The sequence below is a fragment of the Lycorma delicatula genome, chromosome 3 (genome assembly GCF_047948215.1).
Source record: "Lycorma delicatula isolate Av1 chromosome 3, ASM4794821v1, whole genome shotgun sequence".
NCBI classification, from domain to species: Eukaryota; Metazoa; Arthropoda; class Insecta; order Hemiptera; family Fulgoridae; genus Lycorma; species Lycorma delicatula.
Window position 1 is genome coordinate 208,354,032 of NC_134457.1, and position 23,744 is coordinate 208,377,775.

Consider the following 23,744-nt stretch of genomic DNA (forward strand, 5'->3'; position numbering starts at 1 on the left):
TCTCCAAGGTCTCAAAATGAGACCATGCTGTAGAGGAGTAAACCCTGATAGAAAATCCCCCAAAAGACATCGGGAAACCAGTGGAGTATTGTCAACAGTCAACATGGCATGAGTTATTGTAAAATCATCAGCTGGAAGTAAAACAGCCCCCAATCGGATTTCCAGATGGGGCTGCACCGACTCCTTGACAAATGAAAGCTGCAGTAACAATAGGAACGTAAAATTAGCCACATGGAACATTCACAGTCTGTTCCAAGCTGGTAAACTGCATAACACTGATGTAGAGAGGAAGCAATTATATAACAGACATTCTTGGACTTAGTGAGGGCGTTGGCTGCGGAGGTGTGAAGCTGGACAAAGCAGTGATTTTCTATTCCGGTTTGAATGATCCTAGTCACAGAGTGGGTGCTCCTGTTTTGATGGTTGAACACATTGGCAATGGGGTTTTGGATTACGTTCTGTTTTTGGAAAGAATCAAGTTAACTAATTTGACTTCTGAATATTATTCAAGTTTATGCACTTACTGCAGACAAGGATGGCAAGGAAATCGAGTGGTTCTATGAACAGATTGCAACATTATTAAAACTCACTAAGAGGTGAAATCACCATAGTCTTGGGTGGGCGATTGGAATGCAAAATTCAGTAGAGGTCAGCATGAAGAAATATGTTAAATGTGAGCAGACATATCCTAGCGCTGATGTGAATTCTGATTACAACCTAGTTGTTATTATGTTAAAATCACATTTTCCACAGATGGGCAAATCACCGTCACCACAACTGATCAATGATCGCAAGCTGCTAGAATCAGATATTCATATGCATGCTACGAAAGAAATGAAAGATTTAATGGTGGAATTGCAGTCTGTAGCAGACCCAAATGTCATCTGGGAAAAGTAGAAGGAAGGGCAATCTAGAATTCAGAATGAGGCACCTTGCCTTGCAGTGTAGTAGAAGGAATGCGTAGATGACCACTGAAATATTAGAATTTACGAGTGATAAAGAATGACGAAAGGTAATGGAAATGAGTGCATGAGACTGGGCAGAATTATTTGCAGAAAGATCCATAAGATGAATAGCTGAAGATGAAGTGTCAAAAAATCAAAGAGGTGTAGACTAAACACGATTTTTTCAATGTCCATAAGAAAATGAAAGTATTCACTGGTTTGTACTGTAAAGTGGTACTAAATAACTTGAAAGACAAACATGATAATATGATACTAGAGGAGAATGACAAAAATGCTAAATGGAAAAAAATACATCAAAGAATTATTTGGTGATGCAAGGCCTGCACAGCGTATGCTGGATAATGTCAATTCTGGTCAAGAAGTAAGTCTAGATGAAGATGAAATGAAAGAAGATATGATATAAGCAATTAAAAATATGAAAAATAGTAAAGCTGTCGGACCTGAAAAAATGCACGGCACACTATTAAAACTACTGAAGGACGATCAATTGTCTATTGTGTTTTGGCCAGTTTTTCAACTCATATTATGCTCAGGGGAAATTCCAACACATTGGCTGAAATCAATTCTTATTGCATTGCCAAAAAAGAATAATGCTGTGGAGTGTGGTGACTATAGAACCATTCATCACACCTTTTTATGAAAAAAAGTGAACCATTATCTATAAGATGCAGAATACAAAAGACAACTTTTCACACAAAATTAATAGGGTTTGTATTTACCGTCAATCTTTATGTATTCAAAAAGTAACCTCCACTCAAATGCAAATATGTTCTATCCGTATAAGTATGTTAGTTGAGATTGAAAATAAAAACGAATGTGAAAAGTCATCTTCTATTGGTGTTTTAGAATTTCTAAAAATAATGGTGTGTTAAAATCAGGACTTCATGGTGGTCATGATAATGGAGCTGGTGACACTGGAATACCGCAGCCAATCCAACATCCTGGAACACGTGGACTGATTTAGCAACATGTGCAGGTATTCCATCCTGCTGCAACTGTACTTGTTCCATGAGATCCTTCTCTTGAAGTTGTGGTATTAATCGTGCCTTCAACATCTTAAGTTTGTGCATTCATTGGCCCATCAAAAAAATATGAACCAAGCAAATGACGAGTTGTCATTCCAGCTCATATCATGACATGCGGTGGATTTCTTTCCATCTCTGTTACATAATAGGATTTTCTTTCGCCCAAAATAACACATTTCTGGCATATGAACTGCAATAAATTGCAAATTTGTCTGTAAAAAGCACCTTTCCACGGTGCACTGCAGCAGGGAATTTTTCTAATAAAGCTCAACAGGATGCAGCACGACGTTCCATGTTTGCAGTCTGACAGTCCAGTGATGAACATTGGACGAAATGGCCTAACTTTTAAGTCCTTTTTCATATGATCTTGCGTTGTTGTCTGTGGTATATGAAGTTTAGCTGACCGTTTACAAGTTGATTTCATTAGGAATTGTTCAATGGAAACTGCAACAGCAATGCGTGTTTCCAACTGCATTAACTTTTATCCATTCTGTGGTCTATCTTTAACACTGCCTATTTCAAATGCACATTTACCCAAGCCAACATTGTTGTTTTGTGATGGCGGCTTATTACCGAAACATATCGCTAATTAGCTTCATTGTTTGATTCATATGTTGTTCATGAACCTCTTACACTTATCATTAACTACTCCTCGATGCTGTAACTACTCATGTCAACCATTTTTGCACAACTGTCTTTTGCTCAGAGTGTGTGACGTAAAAAACTGTTGCCAACTGATCCCAATGAAAATACCATATGTTCTAAACAAATCTCCTAACTCATACTTTTCATTACCTTTAAGGGTACGGTGACTTCCTGACCACCTGTACATAGTTATAAATAAAGTTTTTTTTTAAATACCTCATACCATGAAAACTCTTATGTTACCATGGGATATAGGAAATTTTTACTAATGATTCTAAAATTTTAACTATTTTTTTTTTTAAATAACTATATTTTATTTATAATTGTGAATTTTACAAAAAATTGGTCTGCTGATGATTGAGTTAAAGCTCTGAAATCACTATAGATAGATGAGTGTTCGTACCTTTTATTCAGTGACGGCTTGCATATAGGCACTTAGGAACTGCAGCACTCCTATTTCCACTAGATATTAATTCCTTTTTTCTTTAATTCTTTTTATGTACTTGTACAATATATAATCCCTGAGCTTAATGTTAGTAGCCATTTCACAACTTATGAAAAAGATACAAAAATCTTTGTATGAAACTGTGCTTTTCACAGTTCCAGCAGTGTGGTGTTTGGTTGTTCTGCATGTGCACACATAGGAAGTTACACACAAGGCTATAAGGGAGAGTGAGCACTGTCGCTCCCGCAGTGCTGATCCTTGCATGCTGGTGGAAGGTATTTTTTTTTCTGCATCTGTTGTGCTTAAAACCATGTACCTTATTCTTGAATGTGATATAGTGTAGAATTAAATTATTATCCTGCTTCTAGTTACTCTGATCGATTCTTTTTTTTATAGAAAACTTTAACATTTTATAGATGTTTGTTTCCTCTTAGAAAATTATGAAACAAAAGCTAAACATTTTCTGGAGCAACATCGCCACTAATTTTAGCTATGAGCTGCCACTGCTTTTATTGTACCTAGTGGATTTAAGTATTTATTTTTTAATAATTATTTGATAAGAGGTATGTAATGTTTGAAAAAGTACAAATATAATACAATATTATTTTTATAGCCTCCGCAAAGTACAGAATTAGAGAACACTCCTACCTTTACTTTTTTATGTTCATCAAAACGTTTTCAAGCCAAAGCCCATCTTCGATGATATTTCTTATTTTAATAAATTCTTCTTTGTTTACATTTACGCATTAATTTTAGCTTTTTACATTTTATTTTGTAAAAATTGCTTGTTAATAAAATTTAAAACATTTAAAAAATTTCAAAACAATTGTTCTGAAATTTTTTAAATGTAAAAAGCTAAAATTAATGTCTAAATGAAAACAAAGAAGAATTTATTAAAATAAAAAATATCATCGAAGAAGGGCTTGGGCCTGAAAACGTTTTGATGAATTTAAAAAAGTAGTTCTGTAATTCTGTACTTTGTGGAGGTTGAAAAAATATTATATTATATATAGTTATGTACAGAGAAAAAGAAATGGACTATAAAATATTTAATGTAAATAAATTAATGTATATAAAAACATATTTGTCTATGTATATATATATATATATATATATATATATATATATAGACAAATATGTTTAAGACAAGAATGTTTTAAATTATGTACCAACAGAGGTATTTAGTGACGTGTGGCTGGCAGCATTGTGTTCCGCATGACCTCCCCTGTAACTAGATGTTCTTGGATTGTTGATATCGCATTTAGTTTTCATGTTATTGTTATTATTATTAGAGTGCAACATGTTTAAATGTTAGTAGTGATTTTTGTAATGTGCGTTTTTTAGGAGGAACTATACAACGTAAAATTTTGCGTGAAACTGGACAAAACTCACAGAAACCCTTTAAGTTTTGAAAGAAGCTTACAGAGATGATGCTCTGGGTCATATGCAATGCTACGAATGATTTTCGTAATTTAAAACTGGTTGTCAGTCAATTGAAGATAACCCTCGACCAAGAAGATCTTCAACTGATGACACATGTTCAAGAAATTAATGGTCTCTTGTGTACAAATTGCCGATTGACTGTCAGAGAACTTCAGAAAGGGTTAGCATCTCAATTGGATCATGCCATGACATTTTGACTGAAAAATTGAACATGCATAGAGTTACAAAAGTTTGTTCCTTGTTTGATGACCTAACAGCAGAAAGAACATTGAGTGAACAAATGCTGGCAACTCCTTGAACAAGCCGATGATGAAACATTCATGCAAAGGATCGTAATGGGAGACGAAAGCTGGGGTTACGGCTATGACATTGAGACAAAAGTTCAATCATCAATAAATTGCACGTTAGAAAAATCACTATTAACACTTAAACATATTGCACCCAAATAACAATAACATGAACACTAAACGAGATATCAACAATCCAAAAACAGGTGGTTACAGAGGAGATTATGTAGAAGACATTGCTGTCAACTAAATGTTACTAAATTAAATATCTTTGTTGGTGCGTAAATAAAAAAGATTGGTCTATTTTTAAACAAACCTCGTGTTTATATATATATATATATATATATATATCTATATACACACACACACACACACATACAAACACGCACAAAACTGTAAATTTTTATAAAAGATTTTATTTTACTTGTCAGGGTCTGGCTGGTCTTGGTGACATTCAACGTCCAGCTGAAAAATTGAGTGTTTCACAGTCATCTGCATTAGCTGCAACTGGTGTTGTATGGTCAAGATACTCTCTTGTCATTATACCAAAGAACTGGAGTTTGTTCAGTGTGAATGTTTTTGTTGCTATTACTAATTTTTATCAACTTACAAGAGCCGTAAGGTAATAATTACTAATTAAGACAAATTTTATGTAAAATTAATTTTAGATTTTAGTCCATATATTTTTGGAAAACAATTGTGGATGTTTTTTAGGTATGCAAGTATGAATCTTCTTTTATTGCTTTTAGTAGATATAAGTTGCAGTCAATTCCACCTTTTAATACATTTTCTCAAAACGTGCGACTATTAGGCTGTTCTTTTGAACAGAGTGAAGCAAATGGAACTATTTTAAGTGCTACTGTTTTCTCCTGTACATTATTTTGCTACATCTGTATAAACGTTCTTAAAAAAAATTCATAAAATAAAAATGTAGTTCTAAATTATTTTGGGAAAAATATTATCATCATGGTTTGTACAGTGTCAGTAAAATAATGGTGAAGTTGCAGCCAGTTACAGTTTTGGAACAAGCATGACTTGAATTGTATGCCAAAGTAAAGAGAAATGGCAAAGTTTTCGATTCGTAAACAAGTTCTATACCAGCACATATGTGCTTTGTTACAAGCTCAGTAGCTGTATGCAGCTTGTTAGTCACCATGATTACGATTCAGAATATTTGGTGTGTTTTGTGATTTGTTAAGTTTAAGTTAGCTACACTTAGATATAAACAATATTTGCATAGCCTGAAAAAAATCAGCGCATAAGTGTTCTGTAGAGTTGAGTGTTCCAAAAACAACTATTCACTTACATTTAAAAACAACTATGTTTAATTGATTATAAAATTCAGATGTTATGAAAGGTTATCCAAAGGACAAAAATTTAAACGATTTGAATTTTCTACTGACATTATAGGTTTTATCATGATAGGGAATTTTTAAACGAGTATTTATTTTCAGAAATTAAGCTACATTTCATGATGAGTACATCAACAAAACTTTATTTTGTTCTACATTATAAAACCCCCTCTCTGATCTCTGAATGTCTTTAGGTATAACTCTTAAACCTTCCCTTTTAGTCTAAGGTAGGCGTCTCCAAACTACAGCCTGTGAGCACCACCAATCCAGCCCATCGACATGCCCAATAACCGGCTACAGTTTATTTTGATTACATTGTAAAATTATTTAAAAAGTATGTAAATCATACAAAATAATCAGATGTTTTTATTTAACGACCGATTAAGAAATACAATAACTAACATACATAATGAAATTGAATATTTTAAGTAATTAATGATATGAAATTTATCTCCAAAACAACAGTAAGTGACGTACATAGGTAATTCCCATAATGAAATTAAACATTACAATTATGATTATTGAGATTTAAGTAGCTGTAACTTTCCACTGACAATTGTTTGCAGTTGTGGAGTTTATTCATGGAAATTGTCAACGGTGACTTCAAATGATAATCGGTTAATTTGGGTCTATAAATATTTTTTATATATTTCATTTTGGAGAATATTTTTTCACGTATATGAGTAGTGCCGAAAGCAGAAAAAAAGACACGAGCAAATTTATGCACCTGATCAAACTGTGTGAGTGGAAGACGCTTATAAAATTCCAGCAATGATGATTTAAATATTTTTCTTTAAAAATATCGCTGCACTGCAAATCAGTCATTTCCAATTTAAGTTCTGAAAAATCTTAGTACTGTTTAAATTAAGTTTTAATTTTTTTTTGACTCTTGGGTCACTTCAAATGAATTGACCAAGTTGCTGCTTTTGGTTCAGCATTTACTTTCTTAAACAACAATTACTGAGATTTCAACTTGCATTTCAAAGATTCATATTTTTCTAACCGTAGGCTTCCTGTAAATCTGGAGTAATTCTGAGAATGTTTAGTCTCATAATGACATTTTATATTGTATTCTTTGAGAACTGATATTGTTTTTTTGCAAATTATACACATTACCTTATTACTTGACTCTATCACAAATATTGATATCCCCATTGCTCTTTAAATGTTCTGCACTCACTCTCTATCTTTCGTTTCTTTTCCATATTTATGCAAATCCACACAAAAGAGACATAACTTCAAATCAAAATAATGCCAATTAATACTATTAAATTATACTTTTAATTAATTAATTAAATTAAACTCCCACAATTAAACACACTGTATTTTCACTGAAAAACCATAGTCACAAAACACACTAGTCGCACTACGTATAACTTTTCAGATCGCTGCACTACTGTAGTTTTTCGACATCCTGCACTTATTTCTCTACTCCACAAAATTTCACTACTATACATTTAGCATGGTCGTAAGTAGTCGTAACAATACGTAATGCACAGCACACTCATCGGCTACCTCTGCCGCAATGAAATGTCCTTGCTCATAAGTACCAATTGAAATTATGAACGGAGTGGAGTCCACCCTCGGTCCCTGTGCCATAGATATCTCACTCGCCAGCTAGTCCTGAAATGAAAATTTGCACGTATTTCTAAACTACGGTAGGATGGTATCATGAGCTAGTTAGCTCTAGGCTCTCAAGGTTCCAAGGTTGTGGACGAGTCAGTATGGCCCTTAGGCTAGAATATTTTGAGACCTCTGGTCTAAGGACTAGAATGACCACCTCTCTTGTACCTCTATACTATTCCTGAGATTGAACTGGCCTCAACTAATACACCTTCACATGATTTATAAGCACATTAAAGTGATTGTGTGATAGTTCTCACCTGTATTTGCTATTGCATTCTTATTAAAATCTATAAATTCCAGTTTTACTTCTTCAGATACCAACAGGTAATTCAGATGTATTTCATCAATTCCTATGATATAATTCTTGCTTAATTCTTTAAAACTATTTTCATACTGTATATCATGATAGTATTTTTAAACGTATCCTGCAACAAAAATAATTACTTTAATGAGAGCTGAAATAGCATTAAGCAGATAGTTCTCATGTTGAAATTGATCATAGATTGTTTTATTATAATAATTTTTGTTTTTATTATAATAATTTTAATTCTGAAGTGTTACTTCTTGTATTAAAACCTCTAAAGAAAGTTATAGAACATTTCAATTATAATAATGAAGAAAAGCAAGGTTCCCTTTTGTATAATTTCTGTATTTTGTGGAGATTTTCTTCAGTAAATTTTAATACTTAATAACAATAACAGTAGGAACAACTTTCATTTCGGTATGAAATATATAGAATTCATAATGTTTTACAGATGTAACCTTCAGAGAAAAACATTTGCTTAGTGATTAGTATTGTGTTGAAAAATACTTAGATAAAACTATTTATTTATTTTTTTATAAAATTAATATAATTTTTTATTACAGATATCAGAGGTCATTAAAAATTAAAGAAGAAAACAAATTATGAAATGTAATACTTATTAGTTATTAATAAATACAAAAAAATAAATAAAATTTGTGATGCAAAAAGTTTAAAAAAATAGTGATTTAAAAAAATTTTGTGGGCAAAAGTTATTTTGTTGAAAGGTGTAGTGCAGTAGTGTAATTAAAATAATTTAAGTCAACCACAGAATGCCGTATAACTTATTCATTTTATTACTATTTGTTTTATATTTTATGGTTAATGCATTATGTTATGGATGGATAGATACATTTTATCTAAAATATTGTAATATTAAATAAATATTTTTATCTATATAATTGTTTTTTTTCAATTCCATTTTATTAATTTGATTTAAATTTTGTCTAATGCTTAATAAAATAGTTTTTCCTCTCGCTCTCTGTCTGTCTGTCTCTCTCTCACTCTGTGTGTGTGTGTGTGTGTGTGCGCGCACACACACACACACACACACACACACATACACACACACACACACACACACACACACACACACACAGAGAGAGAGATATATATATATATAATTTTTATAAAGTCAATACTTACAAGACCCATATTCCTCTGTACCAATATATTGTATTTTTTATAATCAAAAACCAATTTGAACAACCCAAGTACAAAATTACAAAGTAAACAAAATGACATTTACCTTATTTTTCTTTTCCTTATTCCAATAGCACTTTTGTGGGATCCCGCAACATCAGTTGTATTTATAAATTATATAAAATTACATATCAAAACATAACAATTTTTTTAGAAAAAATTAAAATTTAAATTACTATCATATATAGAAAACATGAAGTCAATAGAATAATTACGAGATTTATACCATGTAACCTGACCAGCCAATGTTACCTTATGTAGTCTTAGGTTACATGGTATGAATCTTATAATTATTTTATTTTTAAAGTTAATTTTAAATTTTTATTCTTAATTGATGTCATATTTAAATGTATGTAATATTTATTTTATTGACTTAATGTTTTCTGTATATGATAATAATTTTAATTTTGATTTTTTCTAAAAAAATTGTTGTTTTGATTATAATTTTATATAATTTATATACAACTGATATGCAGGATCCTGTGAAAGAGCTATTGAAATAAAGAAAAGAAAAATAAGGTAAGTGTCATTTAATTTACTTTGTAATTCTGTACTTGACTTGTTCAAGTTGGTTTTTGATTATAAAAAATACAATATATATATATCCTTTTTTTATCTTCCAAGGCAGTTTTTGGTTATTATTTATGAGAAATTATTGTCAGTGGATTACATGCTTGTAGAAATAGGAACTTGTACTATACTACCACTATTTTGGCAGGTGGTAGATATTATATATATACGAGGGCTGTCCAGAAAGTAACTTATGTTTTGAAAAGCACAAGCTTTTCAATTCCTTCTCTGTAGAAATCTGCCGCCTTAGATTTTTGGCACCCACCTTGCACGTAACTTGTGATAACCAAGCTTCCCTGATACAATTTCATGCAAGTCTGGGGGAAATGCAGCAAGAGTTCTGTAACTGTAATGCGGCGATTTTCACAAATTTTATAGTTGATTTTCATCGTCAGTTCATGAGTCACAAGGCTAGGCCGACCACTGTAGTAGTATAAAATTGTTTACTGGTTTATGTTATTTATTATAACCTGCACACACTGACATAAACCTGATTAAATACTACTGACATTGTTTAACAAACCAATGAAATTACTGTTACTGTATTTTTTTGGCTCACATTTAATATATTAATGTTTGCGATTACTGATGGTAATATAATTTTATAAACCAAACATATAAGGTGAATACATTTTCCAAACTGTAAACTTAAGTATGCAAGTACAGGGATGAAAGGTTTTGTGTAAAAGATGTTAAAAAAATATTTTATTCAAATTCACAATTATACATTATATTAATCACTTCTGGAAAGGATAAGTATGCTAATTCATTGATAATAAAAATAATTATTCTAATTTACCTAGAATGATGGAGAAAAGTCATGGAAAAACCTTGATCAGAATATTATCACAAAATACAAAATTTTTTGTAAAAAGTGGGTAAAATTTTTATTAATCTGTAAAATTAATAAATGTATGAAATAATTTTTAAGTAAATATGTGAAGATAAAAAGTAAAAGCAGTACAAAATGAAATCTAGGAGGAATTAATTAGTTCAGTCTGTATTACTTGCAAGTTTTAAAATAAGGATACAGAAAATTCAGTTTTTTGTAGTATTATTTAAAACACACCAAAAAAATAAAGTTAATTTTGTAAAAGAAGATTCTTTAATTTAGTTTTAAATGATTCTGCGAAAGATCATTTTGATGGGTTAGTAATTTAATAAAGATTAAAAGTGAAGCACCTAACAGGTTGAAGCAATGTGCTGCATAAAAATAATTTTGTAATCTGGTTTGACACAAATGTTTTTGTGGCAAAGAAGCATTTTCATGAAATTTGTAATTACAATATAATTATGTGAGAAAATTAAAATTTCCTAAATTCAGTCTTCCTGATTCTTAGGTACCTCAGAGTGATTAGAAATCCAGTATTTTGTATTCCAAAAACTGTCACATTTTTAACGAGTCCCAAGATATATTTTGGATGGGAATGTATGTAGATAATAAATATCTTATAATTATATCTTAGCACTTCATTTAAGATTTTGTTACAAATAAAAAGTCCTAGCAGAATTTATCATGTTAAAACATGCAACAAAATTTCATATTATTGTAAATGAAATAACTGCTATTATTATAAGTACGCCATAAATGCTGTATGTATATATATATATATATATTATAACTGCCAGCTTAGAATTTTCTAATCTTTTCAGATATAGTTTCAGTATTATGATACATAAAGAATGATAAAATATTTTAAGAATAACCCTTCTAAAAAGGATATTTAGTCTGAAAAAGTGTTTCATAGAATTGTTATAGAGAAATGAAATTTCAACTGTTTGTTTACAAACTTTTAATGGTATACTAATTTCAACTGCTGTTAAGGTACGGTTAACCAGCTTCTCTAATACCATAGTAGTAGAAGTTATAAACACATTAAAATAGTATAAATTAAAAATTATATATAAAACAGCTGTTTTTTTGTTATTTAGAATTGTAAATTTTAGATCTTGTTAGAACTTTTAAGTTACAGTAGAAATTTTTATTTTATTTTTGTGTAATTAATCCTGGCTTCATTTGTATTTTACAGAAATTATGTGATATAGTATGTGATTTGGTTCTAGAAGAACCAAACATTATGCCCGTATCAACACCTGTAACTGTATGTGGTGATATTCATGGACAAGTTTGTTTATTTATTTTTTAATAAATTGCATTACTTCATTTTAAAAACCACTTTGTTTTAGTAGAAACTTAAAAATTTATTTGTTTACTTATGTCTTGTCAGTTGCAGATGTCTTCCAAATAGCCATCTTGTGGCTTTTTTTAATAAAAAAAAAGGGTTCTTTTCCATTATTTTCTCCTCAACCTTCTAAACTCATTTCCATGAAAAATATAAACTAGCATATAAGCAAAACAATCATATAATAAGACATTTAAGAAACCATAATAATAATTATTAATTAACAGTTTATGTGGTATCATATAAAATAATATGCAGCGACTGATAAAATTTATATTGAGAAAACGTAACAGATCATTTAGAGCAAGATTTGCAGAACATTTTAGTTATTATAAAAACAATAAAGTAGGATTCTCTAATGTTGCTGACCATCTAATAATAAATAAACATTCCATTACTGACTTAAAAACTAATTTGAAAATGATTACAATAATAAAAAACTGAACATTTCAGAAAAATATTTACAAATACAAACGGAAATTAAGCTTGATCAATCTGCAGACAGAGTTTGATAATGATTCTCTTATCAAAGCTGCTAAAAAATAGCAGCACTTTTGTCGATGTCAGATAAAATTTATATTATATTTATGCAGTGCTGTATTTAGTGGCTGGCCATAAACATGTGTAATAAATTTTTAATTTTTAAAAAATTTTAATTTTTGACTGCGTACAACAATATTTTAATGTGTGATTTTGATATTTTTACAAAATTTTAAAAGTAAAGAATTTTTAATTTTAACCAACTGATGAGGAATTCCTCAAAAGTACTATTGGTGTATAAATGAAAAAATAAAAATAAATGAGGTAATAAATTTTATTTGATTCTGTACTGTTGTGGATTGTGCTGAATTTTGTTTTTCCTTTTAATCATTTGGTACAGAGGAAGATATGGACAATAAAAGAATTGATTTTACGAAAATATTACAGTACATAAACTAAATAAATAAAAGCCTGTTATTTATTTAAAAAAATTAAATTTGATCAGAATATAAAACAAGAATATTTAGTATTGTATAGCATATATAATTTAATGTTCAAATTAAGTTGGTACTGCCATGCAAGATGTCAAATTATGCAGGTTTCAACATGTCTGTATTATCAGTGTCTCTGGTCATTCACTACTTAAAGTATGCAGTTGCCCATTAAATTGCAGAATGAAAGTTGGCTTGCCTTTTAAAATTTTTTGAGCAGCTAGTTGGAGTTTTTTGAAATCTAACCGATTCATTTTCAGAAAATTACAAAATGAACTTCCATCTTAGAGCAATCTCATTTCATTCTCATAAAATTTTATATTATATAAAATTCTTTGATTAAATTAATCCTGTAGATTTTACAGTTGCTTAAACACGTTTTTCTTTCAAATTTTTCTTAAGTCTGAACTTATAACAATATTAAATAGCAGAGACTGTACTAGCTGTGAGTGGTTCTATAGTAAGTACAGGACTGTTAGAAATATTACTGTCAGTGTAAACATGAAATATTAGTATTATGTGCAAGCAAGCAAGTTGCTTTAAATGATGTCCAAACTGTGGGATTTACATTGCTGGTGATTGTAGTCCAGTCTGTACATAGCTTTATAAATTTACATTGTTTGCTTTTATACCTACTTTTCAAACCTTTTTCTTTTTGATGTCATATATATATTAAGATTGAGACCTGTTATTTATAATTTTGATTTATTTTATTTTATTATTACTATAATACTTATTTTTGTTCTAGTTTTATGATTTAGAAAAATTGTTCAGGAGTGGAGGCCTGACACAAATTACATACTTATGGGAGATTTTGTTGATCGTGGTTATTATAGTCTCAAAACTTTTACAAGGTTATTAACTTTAAAAGCCCGATGGCCTGATAGAATTACACTACTTAGAGGAAATCATGAATCTAGACAAATTACTCAAGTTTATGGTTTTTATGGTGAGTCGATAGTATTTCCTATTTTATTTACCTGAAGGTAAATTATTTACAAATAAAAGTCATTTTCTAAATATTTGGAAATATCACCTTTTCTGAACTATGTGGTTCCTTTTTCAGTAGTGTTGCAGATGATTGTTTATAGTTTAATACAAAGTGAGCAACTTGAAACACCTGCTATAGTCTAAACAATGTCATGTCATATAACATTAAAATTATGTAACAATAAAACGTAAATTAAATTAAATTTTGTATTTCATTAGCAAAAGTTAACATATTTACCATATTTTTAGAAGAAATGTACAAAGTGAGCACCAACTGTGCAGCATTGCATCTTTGTGCTCGAGTGATCATACCTAGCACTTTTTGCAAAATGCTTTCTTGTTGAATGTATGCCTTCAGTTCATTGATAATGTAGTGATTTTATTTGTAAACTTTATCCTTTAAGTAACTCCAAAAAAAGAGAAACCTGGGGAAATGGGAAACCACCACTTTTTGCTGACAGTTCATTCTTCTGTCGGTTAGAATTGTACAGTACACTACTGTAATGACAGTCCGATCAAAAAATATTAGTCCCCCCATTATACAATTACCAAAAACAGCACATCATACACCAATTTTCTTGTCATGAGGCGGACATTCAAACAACTGTGAGAATTTTCAGTCATCCAATACCTGATGCTGTGCAAAGCTGTACATATCCAGATAAATGAAACATGCCTTGTCTGAGATAAAATACAGCTTTGGCTCTATCTGTCTCTCAACATTGTTTTTGAGAAGCCTGTCACAATAATTAAAATGTTTCAACTCCTCTGTTCTCTCAAGTTGTTGCACAATACGGTTTCAAATTTAAATCATGAAAAATTTTGAAACTGGTATTCTATACCACTCTGTTGGTATAAAATTTAGCATTCAGAGATTTTTCTGCCGAATATTTGAAGTGTTTCTTGAAAGGATCCACAACGTGTATAAGCTCGTAAGCTTATACACATTGCGCTTAAGTTTATATATTGTTAAGCTTATATATCAATCTACTGCTCGATTGAATAAGGCATTTTAGAAAATGCAACTACAAAGAATGAAACTATACAGCACTGAAGGATGAACAGTTTACAATTGACAACAGCAGATGAGAGTAGTAGCATACACAACCAGTAGTGACGCTAGTAGTAGCATCATTTAAGGTAAGACTCAAATAGCTGCAATTTAATCTGAATTCTTCGGTTTTAAGTTGACAAGTGCTGTACTCCTTCTGTCTTGATGATCCTACATTTGATGAAATCTGCAAAGATATAAATGGGCTTTAAAATACTTCAGTTAAAAAAAAAACGGATAAAATAAATAAACCTAATGGATCCATCATTTCCCTGAGAAATGGATCAGTCGTGGAAGTCCACCTTTCTGGCCACCAAGAATACCTTTAGATTTTTCGAACTGGGACGCGTGAAAAATATTGTATATAAGACAAAAATACATTCTCATGAGAAATTAATTGTTTGCATTACGGATGCTGCTGAGAAACTTAAGGATAGCCCTGAAGTACTATAAAGAGCTACAAAAGCAGTACAGAAGGGAAGTTATGAAACTAGTGGGCTTGGTTTTGAATATTTATTATAAACTGGTAGGTACAATTTACTGTATTGTTTCTAAACTGAATTCTAATTTTTCTAAACTTTCTTTGGTTTATTCGACTTATCTTGCACAATTATGTTCAGAATTATATTCTCTAAAAGTCTTATTTAAAGGTTTTACATGTTTATTACCCATTTAACAAAGTTATTGTAGATCAAACATAATAACGGGTTTTTTAATCTAAATTATTGATTTTCATCCCAGATTTCTTAAAAACTACTGCAGATACTGTTTTGGTAGCTATTTTATTCAATTTTAAAGGTAAAAAACCCACAGAAATCACTAATTTTGCCCCTTAATTATTGTCCTATAAATTTTCAGTACCACCTCTTTCACCGGGGTTGCTGAACCCGAGCGAAATCTTTAATTAACCGTTAGTTACAAACGAAGCATTTTAGCCTTTTTTAATAAAATGTTTTTTTTTTTCATTTCAGAAGCAGAATAGGTTATGCAAATCACGGAAAAAACTTTGACATATACAATCTATATAACGTGATCTCAATTTCTAATTTTTTTTTCTGTAGTCTCCGTGAATCACCGAGGGTATTACTTCTGAAATAATAGCAATACAAACTAATACAAATCATACTAATAGGCTCTGAAAGTTGTAACTCGCGACTACGAAATCAGCTGATTTGCAGACACGTTCACCACTACCAACCCGGTTGGTATAATCTCAATTTAAAGAAAAAAATAACATAAATAGTTGTATTTAAAGTTCTATTACTTTTTAAGTTAACTTTTTAAAAACATATAAATTTTATACCCAATAGCGATTCTAGAATGCACTTTTCACAATAGCTTTAGATTTTTACTAATGTAAAACTTGCCAGTTTTTGTCCATTTGTCCTAACATTGCATAAGGAGATCTGAACAATTTTTTGTAATTACGAAATTAAATCTGATTGAAGTTTAGATATTTATTTTAGAACATGATAGAGGCACCACAGCTGTTACGGTAATTTTTTTTTATTTCTACTTACCTAGGAAGAAATTGTAGTTTGAAAAAAGTCAATAAAATAATTATGACATTTTTATATGTCATTTGCGATAAACAAAGTATTGAATGCGACAAGATATGAGACACAAGTCCCACAAAACAGCACTGCCATTCTCAAGAAAAAAGCATTTCATGCCGGGCTTAAGAAGGAAAACGAGGGCTGAAGCAATTACCCATTGTCTTCTACCCAGAGTAGGCCAAGCCCACTAAAACACAGGAAATCTTTCACCTGTTCAAGCGACATCTTCACTCTGTTCAACACTTGGACTGGTCGCGTATGTAAATCAATATTCTTAATGAAAGCGAAAGCAATTGTTATCTCTTGCATCTGTTGTGCTTATTTGCATCTACGCATTATGATTGCGACAGATTATGTAATTAAACCACTTAAGATACAACTTCTGCTAGGTCACAGAGAATGAATCTCTAAACATTCATCACAGATGGGAACAGTAGCATCGATTACTCTTTTACCAGCATTAAATCGAATGAAGTGAATGAACATGTAATTAGATTATGCGTAGCCGATTGGTGTTAGCACATTATATACTTTGCATCTACTTACTAACAATGTAATTAATTCTTATGATCTACTATCACTGCAGATGTAAAATAGTTAATTAAAATTATTTGTTTTAAATAATTAAATGTTTTATAAAATTTAAATAAAACATTGTTTAAATTTAAACATATTGTCAAATGTTGAAATAACACTGTCGATGCAAAATTTGTATCTAACATGTTACACAACTTTCCTCACTGTAATCTGGTCCCACCGATGGCTGTTGTTGATTTTTATTTAGAGAAACTGATAAAACATCATACAAGCGAGAAAACATTTGTCAGCTTATTTTAAAAATTTAATTCCAATGATTTAATAGTTTAAAAACTGTATTGAATGTATTTCAATTCATCTGTATTTGAATAACGAAAACTTAGCTGATTTAAACAAATTATAAATGAATACACATAAATAATATTTTTTTTGAAATATTGGTATGACACTGATTATGCATTTATTGGTAAATAAATCGTATGTATCTAAAAATGCAATGTATTACACAAAATTTTGTAAGTTTTTAATACAGCACCCAATATTTGTTAAAATCATCATGCCCAATTCTAGATGTGTTTTTTTTATATTTTGCTGCGTTTTAAAAATTCTATTAGACATTTACAATACTTACTTTTTATTCAATCCAGATTTGAAACTACAGTTTATAGTCACTTTAACTAAAATTTTCTTTATCTTCCATAATCATTTTCCGCTTTCAATATTACATTTGAGAATCAGTAACCATTTTTTTTTTTGTCACAGCTTCCATGAATTTAAACGTACTCCCGGTACAGCACCTACAACTCAAAATCACTTGGCAAAAAGATTAGTAATGCACTTAATATGAACTGTTAATTTTTTTTTTTTTTTTTTTTTTTTTGTTTTGCGTAGGAGGAGGAAAAGCTCTACCAGCCACCGTCTGCGCCCGCAACAGACGGTAGTGTCGGGCTCTCACCGACTAAAAACCTCCCCCTTAGGGAGGAGAACCCTATTAGGGATTGGGATCGCGGACGCGACTTAACTAACTAATAATAAAATAATATCTACATTGTACCTGAAAAAAAAAATACACAGCATATACAAAATTTAAATCTATTTTCATAAAACTTAATTTACACTGCTTATCTAAGTAATTTTAATGTAAAATTTACATTGAACCTGAAACAGAAACATACACAAAAATAGACATAAAAATTCCCTACAGGAAAGTTCCTATCAGGGGATCCTAGTGGGACTAGGCATTGGGATCGCAGACGCGACTTAACTAATAATAATATCTACATTGTACCTGAAAAAACATACACAGCATATACAAAATTTAAATCTATTTTCATAAAACTTAATTTACACTGCTTATCTAAGTAATTTTAATATAGAATTTATGTTGAACCTGAAACAGAAACATACACAAAAGTAGACAAAAAATTTCCTACAGGAAAGTTCCTATCAGGGGACCCTACTGGGACTAGGGACCTACCGCGATTTTATTAGAATATTATATTATCAACTTAAAACTACACAACTTATTTTTAACATGCAAATTTATAATATTAAACAATAATAACAAAAGTAAGTACCTTTAGTAGAAAATTATCCTACAATAAAAGGGAGTACCACAATGTAAGGAGGGCCACTTACATGGCAGCTCTCCCTTAGAATATTAAATGAACCGTTGAGTTACCTGAAACAAAAGAAAGACAGATTCAATTAACGGTTGTGAAATTAATATAGTTTTGTTTTAGTTATTAAATTCATTTCATTTATGATAGCATTGAACTTTTTCTAACAAAAATATTTATTAGGAATCATTAGGTGGTCTGTAAATATTTAACCTGACGTAGAACTATTTATATAGACATTTTTTACAGAAATAGAGTCGCTGGCTAGGTAGGTACATAAGAAAAGCTATACCCTCCTCCAGACTAGATAGATACCAAGAACACTGAATTTTTTACGTCCCCCACATCATTAGATATCCAGCAAGATATCATTGAAAAACACCCTTTTAGCAGATCAAGGTGGAAGAAAATAAAGGAAAAAAGTGGAGGTTAGAAAGGAGTAATCCACAGAAGATTGCTAAACAAGACAACTCGCTCAAAAAAATTCTAAGCCCCTTTTAAGGCAGCAAGGATTCCTCTCATACAAGATCAGAGTGCTTTACCAAGAATAGAAGCAAAAAATTATTTTGAAGTAAGGTTCACTGATATAGATGGTAACAGATCTATATTGCATCCAGGAATGTGTGTTATGTGAACTTACTTGGCCGAGCTAAAATTTTCAGCTAAGAATAATTGTAACAAAAATCGATACAGGATATCTGTATACCACCTGATGCTTTTACTAATTTTTATAATTCTTTTTTTTAAAATCATACTTAATATTTTTATAGAATGAAATGCATCATTTATTTTCTTATTATTTTTTACAATTTTATATAGGTTTCCACTTGCTTTGATTGCTCTGGTATTTAAAATTCTTGAAATATTTATGTACAATCTACTTTGTAAGTATATTCTACAAATTTTGACAAAGAGGTGCAAGCATGGTTTCATTAAATTTTCAAACTGTCTGGCAAGAGATTCATTGCCAAAGCAAGCAAAACAATAAAGGACGAAACAAAATTTATATGTCAAAAAAGAAAAAACTTGTGAAACCACTTCTAAATTTTCACACAGTATATCTTCTATTAAAATAATACGTTAAATGAAGATATTGCTTTGTTTCATCTATCAAAACCCATCTCTATCTGTAAACATACACAAAATTCATTTTTATTATCATTAAAAGTTTGGGGGTATCTAAGTGAAAAGATGACTATCACCACAATAATTTGATTCTTATTTAATTTATTTTACACAATGAAATCAAACAGAATCATTTGCCTTTCATGGCTATTCTTTACATTATAAAAAAATAATTGAGTTAAATTATAAGTACATGTTGCATTGAAATATAAGCCTAGAAATGCACATAATAATATTATGAAGTTTCATTGCTGTAAGTAACAAAATTCATAAAAATTTGTATATATGAAATATAAACCACCTAAACATAGTAATTAGATTATTTATACTTACCTTATTTATTTCCAATAACCGGTTTGTGCAGTATCTTGCACCTTCAGTTGCTATTAAATTTTATCTTATTCTTTATAATTTATTTTTATTATTTTTGTGTAAATTATAAATTTTTCCACAAGTGCATTTATGTTCATTTTTTTGTCTTCGGTCATTTGACTAGTTTAATGCAGCTCTCAAAGATTCCCTATCTAGTGCTAGTCGTTTCATTTCGGTATACGTTGTACCTATTTATGTTCATAATATCATTTAAAATTTCACAATAGATAACATTATAATTTATCATAAAAAAAGAGATATCATTAAAAAGAATAAGTTTTAATGTAATAAAAATAGAATTTAATACATACTGGAGATGCAGGGTACTGCAAAAAACAGTCGGTGGAAATTAATATGGCAAGTTTAACTTATCTAATTTCTGTGTTTTGGTGGTTTATATTTCAAATAAAATATTTATCAGAGACAAATTAGGCATTGACCAGATACTGGCATTTCTTGATATGTAACGCAATTAAGTTTCTTTTCTTTATTATACTATTGTTTCCTTTATTGCATTTATTTTGTAATTTGCCACACAAAAGTTCTTTGTTTTGCATGACATTTAATGCCAGATCTACCTAAAATTTTTAAAAAATTTAGAAATAAAAGTAACTGCAGTATCAAAAGAGAAAGTTACCTATCAATGATGTAAACTGGAGTCTAAACTAATGGCCCTGACCCTCTCTTTTTCTGTTTAGCCTCTGGAACCACCATGAGGTATTACTTCAGAGGATGGTATGTATGAATGCAAATTAAGTGTAGTTTTGTTCAGTCTCACGTCGACCATTCCTGAAGTGTGTGGTTAATCGAAACAACCCTACCATGAAAGAAAACTAATATCCACAATCTAGTATTCAAATCCATTTAAATCTCTTTACTAGGATTTGTACCTTAGAACTCTTGACTTGCAATTATGAGTTAACCACTAGACTATAGTCTTAATAAATACTAGTATTATCATGAAATTATATGATGTAGTAAAGAATTAGTAGTACCTTAATATTTTACCATTTGGCAACACAGCTTTACATTTATCGCCACAGCTAATCCAAAGATCAAATCCATCGAGCAGCTGAAAGGATCGGTCGATCTGGTAGTCTGAAGAAATAGCATGCAGGATGAAGTGAAGAGTTGATGAGATGTGGAATGTAATCTGGTAATCTGTATTATTTCTAGTCTCATTTTTATATTTATAGTGAGGAAGATAATGTTAATTTCACACTTTGATCTTGATCGCACTTCAATTTCACACTTTATTTACACCAATCACTTATTTCCCCCACAATTTCAAAAATATGTAAAAAAGATAAAATAATTACACACTAAAAACCAGGGTCAGTTCCATGTCTTTTTAATATGCAAGGCAAATATATTACATATAAAAATTATTAAATTTTGAAGTAATTTGGATTTCTGTGTTATGCTAGATGGATTTTTTCACATTCTAATTAGGATTTTACCACAAAAAATGGTTAATTTTGCAAGTAAGTAAAAAATTAGCGAATAAAATGAAATAATTTATTATGGCACCTCTAAAATCAGCTGACCCTGGTTTGAAAAAATTAAACTACCATGCAAGCATGCATCTTCTTTGAAGCAGGTGGCTGAACGCTGATTGGGGAAAGCAAAGGGGTATTCAAAATTTAAAATATTTCAAATAAAAGAAAAAAATAAAATTTTTAAAACTGTAGATAGATATAAAAATGCTCTAACCTTCAATTAAACACCTACCAAAAAAATTTAAGAAAAAGCTTATGTAAAATAATAAATATCAAATAAATAAAATATATTTTTAAAGATAAACATATTATATCCTACATGAAACAGATTTAAAAGCTGAATTTAATTAAGAAATTGTCTCTATATATTTACTTATTTTTTTAATTTTATGAACTTATTTAAATGATTAATTTTGTCAAACAAATGAATAAAATTTAAATAATTTATAAGAAAGGGAATTTAAAAACTCACTTATTAATATTTCAAATAAAATTTTATAAAGCAATTTAAACTACACAAAGGAATTTTTATGTGATTAAATTTAAAATTAAAATATAAATTTAAATTATAAAATTTAATTTTTTATGAATTTAAATTGATTTATAAGGAGGACTTCAGCCACTGGTAGCGAAGTGATGAGCTGAAAAGACAAAGAAACATAATAAACATACAATAATTATAAATATTATGAAAATATATTTCTAACATTAATATATCTATATATCACCCCCCCACAATATATAAACACATTTATATACACAGCAACCCCCAACCGGAACCCGATCAACGATATCGGGTTGATGAAATACGGTCGCGACGCGGTTGACGCGGTACGAATGCTTTATGTACCAAGCAATCGCGAAAACTATTCATTGCATACAACATATATATTTACAATTTCAATATATAATCAAGAACTATATTAAAAATAATTGTGCATCATGTTAGGTACCTAATAAGCTAAGATATGAATAATACACCCTGATCTGTGTAAGAGCACATCGAATTTACTATCCGTTAAGGAAAAAGTTGTAATATACCGTGAACTGTGTCACAGCAATTTGCGTTTTGTGAAGCAAAAATCTAAAATAATACACCCTGAACTGTTTCAGAGCATATCAGACTTGTTATGTGTTGATAAAAAATCTAAAATAATACACCCTGAACTGTTTCAGAGCATATCAGATTTGCCATCTGTTGAGCAAAAGTCTAAAATAATACACCCTGAACTGTTTCAGAGCATATCAGACTTGCTATGTGTTGATAAAAAATCTAAAATAATACACCCTGAACTGTTTCAGAGCATATAAGATTTGCCATCTGTGGAGCAAAAATCTAAAATAATACACCCTGAACTGTTTCAGAGCATATCAGATTTGCTATATGTTGAGCAAAAGTCTAAAATAATACACCCTGAACTGTTTCAGAGCATATAAGATTTGCTATATGTTGAGCAAAAGTCTAAAATAATACACCCTGAACTGTTTCAGAGCAAATCAGATTTGCCATCTGTTGAGCAAAAGTCTAAAATAATACACCCTGAACTGTTTCAGAGCATATAAGATTTGCTATATGTTGAGCAAAAGTCTAAAATAATACACCCTGAACTGTTTCAGAGCATATCAGTTTTGCTATCTGTTGAGCAAAAATCTAAAATAATACACCCTGAACTGTTTCAGAGCATATCAGATTTGCTATCTGTTGAGCAAAAATCTAAAATACACCCTGAACTGTTTCAGAGCATATCAGATTTGCTATCTGTTGATAAAAAACCTAAAATAATACACCCTGAACTGTTTCAGAGCATATAAGATTTGCTATATGTTGAGCAAAAGTCTAAAATAATACACCCTGAACTGTTTCAGAGCATATCAGATTTGCTGTGTTGATAAAAATCTAAAATAATACACCCTGAACTGTTTCAGAGCATATCAGATTTGCCATCTGTTGAGCAAAAGTCTAAAATAATACACCCTGA

The 23,744-nt window shown here is 30.2% G+C and overlaps 2 protein-coding genes across 3 annotated transcripts; both read left to right on the forward strand.

The window, feature by feature from the left end:
• The first annotated feature begins 1,236 nt into the window (after positions 1-1,236).
• LOC142321300 (mitochondrial pyruvate carrier 2-like) lies at positions 1,237-8,814 on the forward strand. Its single transcript, XM_075359296.1, has 3 exons — positions 1,237-1,326; positions 5,242-5,432; positions 8,656-8,814. The coding sequence occupies exons 1-3, from the start codon at positions 1,237-1,239 to the stop codon at positions 8,696-8,698; spliced, it is 324 nt and encodes a 107-aa protein (XP_075215411.1). The 3' UTR covers positions 8,699-8,814.
• A 4,998-nt stretch (positions 8,815-13,812) lies between these two features.
• LOC142321079 (serine/threonine-protein phosphatase 6 catalytic subunit-like) lies at positions 13,813-19,753 on the forward strand. Of its 2 annotated transcripts, none has more exons than XR_012755572.1 (2): positions 13,813-13,965; positions 19,589-19,753. XR_012755572.1 is itself a non-coding variant. In XM_075359077.1 (2 exons), exons 1-2 carry the CDS (start codon positions 13,821-13,823, stop codon positions 18,089-18,091), a joined length of 195 nt encoding a protein of 64 aa, XP_075215192.1. In that variant the 5' UTR covers positions 13,813-13,820; the 3' UTR covers positions 18,092-18,182. The 2 variants fall into 2 exon arrangements, 1 of the variants encoding a protein (XP_075215192.1); XM_075359077.1 differs by lacking the exon at positions 19,589-19,753 and adding an exon at positions 18,042-18,182.
• Positions 19,754-23,744: the final 3,991 nt, after the last annotated feature.

What these genes read in the sequence shown, in the direction of transcription:
- LOC142321300 (XM_075359296.1), top strand. Translation starts at nt 1,237, where the DNA reads ATGCTAAATGGAAAAAAATACATCAAAGAATTATTTGGTGATGCAAGG. An exon ending in ATGTCAATTCTGGTCAAGAA is followed by an intron (nt 1,327 to 5,241) that starts GTAAGTCTAGAT and finishes TTTACTTGTCAG; the next exon opens with GGTCTGGCTGGTCTTGGTGA. An exon ending in CAACTTACAAGAGCCGTAAG is followed by an intron (nt 5,433 to 8,655) that starts GTAATAATTACT and finishes TTTTTATTACAG; the next exon opens with ATATCAGAGGTCATTAAAAA.
- LOC142321079 (XM_075359077.1), top strand. Translation starts at nt 13,821, where the DNA reads ATGGGAGATTTTGTTGATCGTGGTTATTATAGTCTCAAAACTTTTACA. An exon ending in TCAAGTTTATGGTTTTTATG is followed by an intron (nt 13,966 to 18,041) that starts GTGAGTCGATAG and finishes TGTTTTGCGTAG; the next exon opens with GAGGAGGAAAAGCTCTACCA.